We start from the raw sequence: 12915 nt of genomic DNA on the forward strand, positions 1-12915 counted from the left end.
GTAGTTTGAAATCAAAATCTGTAAAAAATGGCCGGTGAAATCCTAAAGGTGCTCTTTGGAATGTGGGCTGCAAAAAAGGCTGCAAAAAAGTGTCACACATGTGGTATCGCCGTACTCAGGAGAAGTTGGGGAATGTGTTTTGGGGTGTCATTTTACATATACCCATGCTGGGTGAGAGAAATATCTTGGCAAAAGACAACTTTTCCCATTTTTTTATACAAGGTTGGCATTTGACCAAGATATTTATCTCACCCAGCATGGGTATATGTAAAATGACACCCCAAAACACATTGCCCTACTTCTCCTGAGTACGGCGATACCACATGTGTGACACTTTTTTGCAGCCTAGGTGGGCAAAGGGGCACACATTCCAAAGAGCACCTTTCAGATTTCACCGGTCATTTTTTACAGATTTTGATTTCAAACTACTTCTCATGCATCTGGGCCCCTAAAATGCCAGGGCAGTATAACTACCCCACAAGTGACCCCATTTTGGAAAGAAGACACCCCAAGGTATTTCGTGATGGGCATAGTGAGTTCATGGAAGTTTTAATTTTTTGTCACAAGTTAGTGGAATATGAGACTTTGTAAGAAGAAAAAAATAAATAAATCATCATTTTCCGCTAACTTGTGACAAAAAATAAAAAGTTCTATGAACTCACTATGCCCATCAGCGAATACCTTAGGGTGTCTACTTTCCGAAATGGGGTCATTTGTGGGGTGTTTGTACTGTCTGGGCATTGTAGAAGCTCAGGAAACATGACAGGTGCTCAGAAAGTCAGAGCTGCTTCAAAAAGCGGAAATTCACATTTTTGTACCATAGTTTGTAAACGCTATAACTTTTACCCAAACCATTTTTTTTTTACCCAAACATTTTTTTTTATCAAAGTCATGTAGAACAATAAATTTAGCGAAAAATTTATATATGGATGTCGTTTTTTTCGCAACATTTTACAACTAAAAGTGAAAAATGTTATTTTTTCGCAAAAAAATCGTTAAATTTTGATTAATAACAAATAAAGTAAAAATGTAAGCGGCAATGAAATACCACCAAATGAAAGCTCTATTAGTGAGAAGAAAAGGAGGTAAAATTCATTTGGGTGGTAAGTTGTATGACCGAGCAATAAACGGTGAAAGTAGTGTAGTGCAGAAGTGTAAAAAGTGGCCTGGTCATTAAGGGGGTTTCAGCTAGGGGGGTTGAAGTCGTTAATTCGCTCAACACTACCAGTGATCATAATTTACTTTTTTTCTACTCTGTATGTGATTTGTCTCTTTTACCTTATATTTACTAAGAGTGAATAAATATTTATATTCACTTAGCCTGCAAAAGCTTATTTTTTCTCAAATGGTCAAATTCAAGTTTTAAAAGAGCCGTGAAGCTCATCTGTGTCGGATTCAGCCATATATACATTCCAAATATATCCAAATTTACAGAAGTAGATTTCACCCCAGAAGACTTCTAATCTACAGAACATGATGGAACAAGCTCTTGTAGTCACAATTTGACACGTCATTACATATTTTTACACATGATGTCTTAACCATTGTTACAAATGAAAAGTTTACACGTACATTGCATTCTATATTATCATTCTGATTATAAACATTGTAATAGTTTTATTTAGTATCTTTATTTGGTCACATTTTCTGAGTTGCTATATCTTCTCATTGTCTTCCATGTTGTGTGGCTGGACAGTGGTCGGTCACTTAGACAAGAAGCGAGGCTCAGCGCATATCTCAGTTGATGCAATGATTTCAGTCTTGTGTTGGTTCAGAAATTTCGAGTCCTGGCGTTCCGTCCCCGCGGGGAGGGTGAAAGTGAATTTTTGTAGCAGAGCGGAGATAAGCAAAAAGAGCTCCATGCGGGCCAGGTTCTCTCCAAGACAGACTCTCTTCCCTAGAAGAATAACACAAATCTATGTATTAATCAGGTCATTATATTATTTGGGGGTCCATTTGTGGTTCAACTCCTCACCAGCTTGCAAGCAGCCGCAGACCACCATTTACCTCCATAGCTCTTATTTTACATGGCTGTATTACAGTTATACTTTTGGATATCTTTGGAAATCTTTGTGCTTTTCTGTGGAAATGATTGAATTTCCCAAAATTAGTTTTGAGGTCCTTTTTGGCTGCGCTCCTAGGTCTCCTAGAACTATATCAAATCCCTTTACTTATACTATCTTGGCATTAAGAAGATTTAATGTCAGAGTGACAGTGACATCTATTGCTATGGTTAAACACTGCATTGTCTGATTTTATTTTTGTTAAATTAAGGTCAAAGATTCCTTTTTGGTTCCAGATAACTTCTCCACTGTCTTCTGATACGTAAAATATTGGCTACCTTTTTTAGTGATTTGTATCACGAAAGTTTTGAAATTGATGAAATTACAATCTTAGGCCGAATGCACACGGCCGTGTACGGTCCGTGGTAACCCAGCCTGGCATCCAGCTGAGAGCAGGAGCGCACGGCGTCATTGGTTGCTATGATGCCGCGCGCTTCATGCCGCCGCTGTACTACAGTAATACACTCGTATCGAGTATATTACTGTAGTACAGCGGCGGCATGAAGCACACGGCATCATAGCAACCAATGACACAGTGTGCTCCTGCTCTCAGCTGGATGCCAGGCCGGGTTACCACGGACCGTTCACGGCTGTGTGCATTTGGCCTTATATCATTTGTTAAGAATTTCCCATATCTGTAGAATTGATTCAATTATCCCTACTTATCTGGAAGGGTCAGTTTGCTGGTTCTTGCACTTTAAAACTATTCACAACAGTTTGCAGATGTCAAAATTGTTACCTAGCACAGGTCTGAGCTACAGTATATCAGATTCCCAAAGTTTTGACATGTGTCCTCCATTCACCCCTGCTAAATAATATGCTGGAATATTCTGTGCCCATCACTAATAGGTATAAAAAGCCGCTGCATACCACAGACAGGAAGCTGTAAACAAGTTGTCTTTTGAGACTGTCTCTTTATTACCTAGCGCTTAGAAAGATATGGTTCAGCTAAGTGACTGTTTCTTTACTTTAGATGCTTTTATAAAATAAATTTTTCATTATTTGATTGTCAAGAGGAACTATTGTTGTCCCCCCCCCCCCCCACTAGCACTTACCCCTCTCCTCCTTCTTTCTCTCCCTTCACCAGTTACTCCTTCCTTTCCTCCCTCCTTCCCCGTCATTCCATACCCTCCCCTCCCAACTTTCTTTATTATTCCAATCAGATAGTATATTTTATTATGGTCTAGATAATATGAGTCTTGCCTCACTTTGAATACCGTATACTTGGGTAAATATATAGTTACTGTTATTTTAACACTTTTAGCCTTAGTTTGCATTTGTTTACATCTCCAATACAATTTACTTTGTATTGTCCATATTTGATCATATCTTGCTATACATTATGGTGACTGCATATTTCTTTATAGTATGTCACTTTTGACCATTCTATATTGTGATTGCTGATTTATTCTCTTAACCGCCTCCGGACCGCCTAACGCAGGATTGCGGTCCGAAGGCGGCAGGTTTATTCCTCCTTCACGCGCCGGCGATTCATCTCGCGAGAGGCGAGATTTCCTGTGAACGCGTGTTCACAGAAACGGCAGGTAAATGAGTGCATCTACAGCCTGCTAGTGGCGATCGTTCGCTGGCAGGCTGTAGATGCAATTTTTTTAACCCTTGAAAGGTATATCAGATGCTGTTTTGTTAACAGCGTCTGATATACCTGGTCCTCTGGTGGTCCCTTTTGCTTGGATCGACCACCAGAGGACACAGGCAGCTCTGTAAAGTAGCACCAAACACCACTACTCTACACTACACCCCCCCCCCCGTCACTTATTAACCCCTGATCACCCCATATAGACTCCCTGATCACCCCCCTCTCAGGCTCAATTCAGACGTCCGTATGTGTTTTGCGGATCCGCAAGACACGGACACCGCGGATCTGCAAGACACGGACACCGGCAATGTGCTTTCCGCATTTTGCGGATCCGCACATTGCCAGAACTATATAGAAAATGCCTTTTCTTATCTGCAGTTCTATAGGCTCTACAAAAAACGCAGTGTTCGCCCGATCAGGCCTGATCTTGTGCGCACACTTGCGTTCAGTCCGCTCCACCGCAGTGACAACATTTTTTTTTATTGGCACAAGTTAGCAGAAATTGTATTTTTATATTTTTTCTTACAAAGTCTCATGTTCCACTAACTTGTGACAAAAAAATTAAATCTCACATGAACTCACCATACCCCTCACGGAATCCAAATGCGTAAACATTTTTAGACATTTATATTCCAGACTTCTCATGCTTTAGGGCCCCTAAAATGCCAGGGCAGTATAAATACCCCACATGTGACCCCATTTCGGAAAAAAGACACCCCAAGGTATTCCGTGAGGGGTATGGTGAGTTCATGTAATTTTTTTTTTTTGTCACAAGTTAGTGGAATATGAGACTTTGTAAGAAAAAAAAAAAAAACTTTTTCCGCTAACTTGTGCCAAAAAAAAATATATTCTAGGAACTCGCCATGCCCCTCACGGAATACTTTGGTGTGTCTTCTTTCCAAAATGGGGTCACTTGTGGGGTATACTGCCCTGGCATTTTAGGGGCCCTAAAGCGTGAGAATCCAAATGCCTAAAAATGCCCTCCTAAAAGGTACTCTTTGGAATTTGGGCCCCTTTGTGCACCTAGGCTGCAAAAAAGTGTCACACATGTGGTATCGCCGTACTCAGGAGAAGTAGGGCAATGTGTTTTGGGGTGTATTTTTACATATACCCAAACTTTGTGTGAGAAATATCTCTATCAAATGACAACTTTGTATAAAAAAAATGGGAAAAGTTGTCTTTTAGAGATTTTTTTCTCTCACCCAGCATGGGTATATGTAAAAATACACCCCAAAACACATTGCCCTACTTCTCCTGAGTACGGCGATACCACATGTGTGACACTTCTTTGCCGCCTAGGTGTGCAAAGGGGCCCATATTCCAATGAGTACTTTTAGGATTTCACAGGGCATTTTTACGCATTTGGATTCCAAACTACTTCTTTAAAATGCAAGGGCAGTATAAATACCCCACATGTGACCCCATTTTTGAAAGAAGACTCCCCAAGGTATTCAGTGAGGGGTATGGTGAGTTCATATAAATAATAAAAAAATAAAAAAAAATCATTTTCCGCTAACTTGTGACAAAAAATTAAAACTTCCATGAACTCACTATGCCCATCAGCGAATACCTTAGGGTGTCTACTTTCCGAAATGGCGTAATTTGTAGGGTGTTTCTACTGTCTGGGCATTGTAAAACCTCAGGAAACATGACAGGTGCTCAGAAAGTCAAAGTGCGTAAATTATTTTTTTTGCACCATAGTTTGTAAACGCTATAACTTTTACCCAAACCAATAAATATACACTTATTGCATTTGTTTTTATCAAAGACATGTAGAACAATAAATTTAGAGAAAAATGTATATAGAAATGTAGTTTTATTTGAAATATTTTACAACAAAAAGTGAAAGATTTCATTTTTATGCAAAAATTTCGGTCAATTTTGATTAATATCAAAAAAGTAAAAATGTCAGCAGCAATGAAATACCACCAAATGAAAGCTCTATTAGTGAGAAGAAAAGGAGGTAAAATTCATTTGGGTGGTAAGTTGTATGACCGAGCAATAAACCGTGAAAGTAGTGTAGTGCAGAATTGTAAAAAGTGGTCTGGTCATTAAGGGGGTTTAAGCTAGGGGGGCTGAAGTGGTTAATGTTAGACATGCACAGTGTTTGAACCTGGAATAAATATGCATTATATTTCCATGCAACTATTATGTTCAAATGTAATGTACCTGGTTCACCAGCAGGTGGCAGCAAGCTTGGCAAAGCTGTTTTGCCTAGAATGGAACCTTCTGTCCATTCTAGCCCTCTCTAGAGGAGGAGTTAGTTAGTGAAGGTCAGTCTGAAGTACCCCCTGTAAGGGGTAGGTAGCAGACCCTCGTCCCTGCTGGACGAGTCCTGCAGAAGTGAGTCTAGCTCACCCCCTCTAAGGGTAAGGCAGCAGGCCCTCGTCCCTGCTGGATGAGCCCTGCAGAAGCCAGCAGAGCACCATCAGCTCTACCGGAACAAGATAAAAGAGCAAAGAACCTCAGAAGCCAGGAGAAAAGGTTCCCTGGATAAAGACAGAGTCAGACTACAGAAAGCTATCTTTATCCTTATCTTTGTCTCTAAGTTCAGCAGCAAAGGAAAAGTTTCTATTTAATCCGGTCAGCACAGCAGAGCAAAAGAGTACAGATGTAGCAAAGCTGAGTGTGTTTGCCTGCCAGAATTTATGCCAAAGCCTGCTGGTAACCAAGATAAAGTTGGAAGATTGATCCCTCATGAAAGCTTATGCAAGTAAAGCCGTTTCAACTTCAGTACAAGTCAGGACTCAAATCCCTCAACTGTTCAGCCTATTTACACTGCTTCGGACAACTACACCTTGTGTTCCAGGATATCCGGGTAGGAGCACCATGACACGTGCATGTCTAAGTCTGCTGCACCTCCGCCCTGTGACAGTAATTGCACTCATTACCCATACAGTGCAGGATACAATTTAAAGTCCTCATTCTGACCTGCAAAGCTCTACATAGTGCTGCACCCCCTTCATGTCTACCATCCTACCCATGCTCTCCGTTCAGGCAATGACTTTATGACTAACAAACACTGTAATAAGAACCTCTCACTCTCGTCTCCAAGACTTCTCTTGAGCTGCTCCAGTTCTCTGGAAAATCCTACCCCAAGAAATGAGGTTAATTCATAACATCCACTGTTTTAGTCGCTCACTAAAAACACATGTTTTTAGGTTAGCCTATCACATCACCTAATCTAACTCCCCACCATTCAGCACCTCCCACCTCACCTTCAGCATCATTTCTCTGAACCTGATCCATCACCCATCAGTATCCACCACACCCCATGCACCCAGAATCACTACAGATATCATCTGGTGACGGATCATGGAGATTTTTATCTACTCCCCTATTGTGTTAAGATGGCCGACCATTGTACAGAACAAGCACTTTTACTTTTGTCTCACCCCTATCTTCTCATAGATTGTAAGCTCTTGTGAGCAGGATCCTCATTCCTCTTGTTTTAATTGTTGACCTGTTTGTTGCGATGTTATTTATGACTCTGTTTGTACTTTAACCCCCTGATTATAAAGCACAACGGAATATGTTGGTGCTATATAAATAAAGATTGATTATTATTAAAGGGTACCTGAGTAAGAAAAAATTAAAAAAAAAGATTGCATAATGGCTGTGCTTTTTTAACCTAATTATTCCCTGTCTCAGCTGCACAGCTAGATGCATTTCACTCAGAAGCAGGAGACTGTCACTCTCCTGCCAGCACTGTACTGCTGTGGCATAATTTCCCATACTTCTCACTGTGTGTTTTCAGCTCCGGAGCTCACAGAATAGATTAGGAGTAATAAATCACATTTAGGGTCCATTCACACGTCTGTGGTGTGTTGCGGACCCGCAACACACCCGGCCGGCACCCCCTATAGAAATGCCTATTCTAGTCCGCAGCTGCGGACAAGAATAGGACATGTTCTATATTTCACGGAGCTGGGGACCGGAAGTTCGGGGCCGAAACCTTGAAGTTTGAGCATAGTGTGCTCTCCGCTTCACGTCCGGGCCCATAGAGAATGAATGCAGACCCTTTTGCAAACGTCAGGGGAGTAACTAGAAGTGACTGGGCCCCACAGCAAATATTTGTAAGGGCCCCTCCAGCACGCTTCGCACCTCCCTCCTCCTGTGTAAACCCCACTCCTTTGGCACAATGTAGCGGTATACTGTATATTGTGGGGCACAGTGTAGGCTATACGTGTATAACATAAACATATTTCATATGAAAACCTACAGTTACTTGGCCCTTGGGATCTCGGGCGCCACTTCAACACTTGGCCGGGGGCTCGGTGGAGCTGATGTTATGCTTTATCCTAATGAGAAAGATTTCATAATACGGATTTGGAGAAGGGGCAGAGGGATAGCAGAGCAGGGAGAGGCTGGTGCTGCTACCAGGGGGTCATACCATGGGGGAGTAATAACGCCCACCATAATGCCCCCCCCCCAGTAGTAATAATTCTCCTTATAATGTGACAGTGCAAAAATACCCCCTTATAATGCCCCCAGTTGAGCTAATGTCCCCATAGTGCCCCCATAATGTGCCAGTATAAAATACCCCTATATAGTGCCCCAAGTAAATTCCCCCATAGTGCTCCTCTCCCCTTCCTGCTAGTGCCCCCCATAATGTACCAGTATAAAATGCCCCAGTAGATACCCCTCAGTGTCCGGCCTCTGATGGGCTGCCAACCTAGTGTTCCCCATAATGCCCCCCAATAATGTGCCAGTAAGTGTCCTCATAGATGCCCCCCATCATGTGCCAGTATCAAGTGCCTCTCTGTGCCCCCCCACATATCCCAGTATCATAGTGCCATCTCCCCCCCAATGTGCCAGTATCATAGTGCCAACCCCCCCATGTGCCAGTATCAAGTGCCTCTCTCTTCCCCCCATGTCCCAGTATCATAGTGCCATCTCCCCCCCCAAAAAAAGTGGCAGTATCAAGTGCCTCCCCCCATGTGCCAGTATCATAGTGCCAACCCACCCATGTTCCAGTATCAAGTGCCTCTCTCCTCCCCCCATGTCCCAGTATCATAGTGCCATCTCCCCCCCCCCCACAAAAAAGTGCCAGTATCAAGTGCCTCTCTCCCTCCACCCCCATGTGCCAGTATCAGGTGCCAACCCCTCTCCTCCCCCCATGTGCCAGTATCAGGTGCCTCTCTCCCCCCCCCCCATGTGCCAGTATCAGGTGCCAACCCCCCTCCCCCCCAGGTGCCAGTATCAGGTGCCTCTCCCCCCCCCCCATGTGCCAGTATCATAGTGCCAAACCCACCCATGTGCCAGTATCAAGTGCCAACCCCCCCCACATGCCAGTATCAAGTGCCTCTCTCCTCGTGCCATCTCCCCCCCCCACAAAAAAGTGCCAGTATCAAGTGCCTCTCCCGCCAGTATCAGGTGCCAACCCCTCCTCCCCCCATGTGCCAGTATCAGGTGCCTCTCCCCCCCCCCATGTGCCAGTATCAGGTGCCAACCCCCCTCCCCCAAGGTGCCAGTATCAGGTGCCTCTCCCCCCCCCCATGTGCCAGTATCATAGTGCCAAACCCACCCATGTGCCAGTATCAAGTGCCAACCCCCCCCCCCCACATGCCAGTATCAAGTGCCTCTCTCCCCCCCCATGTCCCAGTATCATAGTGCCATCTCCCCCCCCCCCAAAAAAAAGTGGCAGTATCAAGTGCCTCTCCCCCATGTGCCAGTATCATAGTGCCAAACCCACCCATGTGCCAGTATCAAGTGCCAACCCCCCCCCCCACATGCCAGTATCAAGTGCCTCTCTCTCCCCCCCCCCATGTCCCAGTATCATAGTGCCATCCCCCCCCCCAAAAAAAGTGGCAGTATCAAGTGCCTCTCTCCCCCATGTGCCAGTATCATAGTGCCAAACCCACCCATGTGCCAGTATCAAGTGCCAACCCCCCCCCCCCACATGCCAGTATCAAGTGCCTCTCTCCTCCCCCCATGTCCCAGTATCATAGTGCCATCTCCCCCCCCCCACAAAAAAGTGCCAGTATCAAGTGCCTCTCTCCCTCCACCCCCCATGTGCCAGTATCAGGTGCCACCCTCTCTCCTTCCCCCCATGTGCCAGTATCAGGTGGGTCTCCCCCCCATGTGCCAGTATCAGGTGCCAGTATCATAGTGCCAAACGCACCCATGTGCCAGTATCAAGTGCCAACCCCCCCACATGCCAGTATCAAGTGCCTACCCCCCCACATGCCAGTATCAAGTGCCTCTCTCTTCCCCCCCATGTCCCAGTATCATAGTGCCATCTCCCCCCCAAAAAAGTGCCAGTATCAAGTGTCTCTCCCCCCCATGTGCCAGTATCATAGTGCCAAACCCACCCACGTGCCAGTATCAAGTGCCAACCCCCCCACATGCCAGTATCAAGTGCCTCTCTCCGCCCCCCATGTCCCAGTATCATAGTGCCATCTCCCCCCCCCCAAAAAAAAAGTGGCAGTATCAGATGCCAACCCCTCCCCCCATGTGCTAGTATCAGGTGCCTCTCTCCCTCCCCCCATGTGCCAGTATCAGGTGCCTCTCTCCCCCCCCATGTGCCAGTATCAGGTGCCAACCCCCCTCCCCCCATGTGCCAGTATCAAGTGCCTCCCGCTCCCCCCATGGCAGTAACAGTCGGGTATTAAAACAAAATAATAAACACTTATACTTAACTCCATGTCAGCGATGCGATGCAGCCTCTTCCTGTATGTCCATATATGGAGTCAGTGCTTGTATTTCAGAAAAGTTTCTGCTGGGATTCGAACCCACGACCTTCTGTATCAGAGGCAAAGCACTTAGCCAGCTATAACAGTAGAAGTCTCATATTTTTTCAGTCAGCAGCAAGGCAGCTCTTATGGTCTTGTGGTTAAATGTACATCTATACACATGACAGCTATCCCAGCATCTCTATATATGAGCAGCGGTCATATAGAGATATAGCAGTGCTGGGTGTGTTGGGGCAGCTGTCATGTGTATAGATGTACACTTAGCCAGCTATAACAGTAGACATATGAAGTGCCTCTCTCCCCCCCATGTGCCAGTATCAAGTGCCTCCCCCCCATGTGCCAGTATCAGGTGCCAACCCCTCCCCCCCATGTGCCAGTATCAGGTGCCAACCCCTCCCCCCCATGTGCCAGTATCAGGTGCCAACCCCCCTCCCCCCCATGTGCCAGTATCAAGTGCCTCCCGCTCGCCTCATGGCAGTAACAGTCGGGTATTAAAAAAAATAATAAACACTTACCTCCATGTCAGCGATGCGATGCAGCCTCTTCCTGTGTCCCGCCCTGTATGTCTATATATGGAGTCAGTGCTTGTATTTCAGAAAAGATTCTACTGTTATAGCTGGCTAAGTGTACATCTATACACATGACAGCTGCTCATCTATAGAGATATAGCAGAGCTGAGTGTGCTCGGACAGCTGTCATATAGAGATATAGATGGCTAAGTGTACATCTATACACATGACAGCTGCCCCAACACACCCAGCACTGCTATAACAGTAGAAGTATCAAGTGCCTCTCTTCCCCCCCATGTGCCAGTATCAGGTGCCAACCCCCCCCCCCCAGGTGCCAGTATCAAGTGCCTCTCTCCCCCCCCCCCCCAGGTGCCAGTATCAAGTGCCTCTCTCTCCCCCTCCCCCCCAGGTGCCAGTATCAGGAGCCAACCCGCCTCCCCCCATGTGCCAGTATCAAGTGCCTCCCGCTCCCCCCATGGCAGTAACAGTCGGGTATTAAAAAAAAAAAAAAAACTTCATGTCAGTGAAGCGATGCAGCCTCTTCCTGTGTCCCGCCCTGTATGTCCATATATGGAGTCAGTGCTTGTATTTCAGAAAAGTTTCTGCTGGGATTTGAACCCACAACCTTCTATATCAGAGGCAAAGCACTTAACCACAAGACCATAAGAGCAGCCTTGCTGCTGACTTAAGAAATATGAGACTTTTACTGTTATAGCTGGCTAAGTGTACACCTATACACGACAGCTGTTCATATATAGAGATATAGCAGAGCTGTGTGTGCTGGGACAGCTGTCATATAGAGATAGCAGTGCTGGGTGTGTTTGGGCAGCTGTCATGTGTATAGATGTACACTTAGCCAGCTATAACAGTCGAAGTCTCATATTTTTTCAATCAGTTGCAATGCAGCCTTTATGGCTGTGTGGGTAAATGCTTTGCCACTGATACACTGATAGATTGGAAGTTGTGTGTTTGAATCCCAGACACTTTAGGAGACAGTAAGATTAGATCACATTAGCGAGGCCGCCGCTGCTGCTGTGATCTGCTGTGAAGGGGCCCTGAACCGATATTTAACTAACTTGAAAATAAACTGTCACACGCTGCCAGGGCGCCGGGCCCCGAAGCAGCTGCTTCCCCGGTAGTTACGCCACTGGCGGACGTGTGAATGGATCCTTACAGGAACACAGGAGTGTCATGTGATGTTCAGAAGCAGTACATAAGCTGTTCTTTTATCAGGCTGAAGATCTCAGCTAGCTCCGACACCCCTATTTGCTCTCTGCCATGTTCTGTGTCTCTGTTATTATGGATGGATCTTGCCTGACAACAGGCAGTGGACTGCAAGTTAGGTGGAAGTGAGAGCCTAGTGGCCATGACTGTTCAGCTTTTTCCAGGTGGATGCAGGTATATTTTTTAAATGGCATTTGTCAGCAGATTTGTCCCTATGACGCCTGCTGAACAGTTAGATGCCTTCAGCTGCCAAGTGCACATGTGTGTTGGTCCCATGTTCATACAGACGTGGACAAAATTGTTGGTACCCTTTGGTCAATGAAAGAAAAAGTCACAATGGTCACAGAAATAACTTTAATCTGACAAAAGTAATAATAAATTAAAATTCTATAAATGTTAACCAATGAAAGTCAGACATTGTTTTTCAACCATGCTTCAACAGAATTATGTAAAAAAATAAACTCATGAAACAGGCATGGACAAAAATGATGGTACCCCTAACTTAATATTTTGTTGCGCAACCTTTTGAGGCAATCACTGCAATCAAACGCTTCCTGTAACTGTCAATGAGACATCTGCACCTCTCAGCAGGTATTTTGGCCCACTCCTCATGAGCAAACTGCTCCAGTTGTGTCCGGTTTGAAGGGTGCCTTTTCCAGACTGCATGTTTCAGCTCCTTCCAAAGATGCTCAATAGGATTGAGGTCAGGGCTCATAGAAGGCCACTTTAGAATAGTCCAATTTTTTCCTCTTAGCCATTCTTGGGTGTTTTTAGCGGTGTGTTTTGGGTCATTGTCCTGTTGCAAGACCCATGATCTGCGACTGAGA

General features: G+C 45.1%; 1 protein-coding gene across 1 annotated transcript in view; it reads right to left on the reverse strand.

Moving 5' to 3' along the window:
- Positions 1-1393: 1393 nt before the first annotated feature.
- LOC122938889 (cytochrome P450 2C39-like) overlaps positions 1394-12915 on the reverse strand; it is a 94585-nt gene continuing 83063 nt past the window's right edge. The window contains exon 10 of the mRNA XM_044294744.1: positions 1394-1897. Coding sequence (XP_044150679.1) covers positions 1704-1897 — 194 coding nt within the window. The 3' untranslated portion in view covers positions 1394-1703. The remainder of the gene's footprint in view (positions 1898-12915) is intronic.

This window comes from Bufo gargarizans, chromosome 5 (assembly GCF_014858855.1).
Source record: "Bufo gargarizans isolate SCDJY-AF-19 chromosome 5, ASM1485885v1, whole genome shotgun sequence".
NCBI classification, from domain to species: Eukaryota; Metazoa; Chordata; class Amphibia; order Anura; family Bufonidae; genus Bufo; species Bufo gargarizans.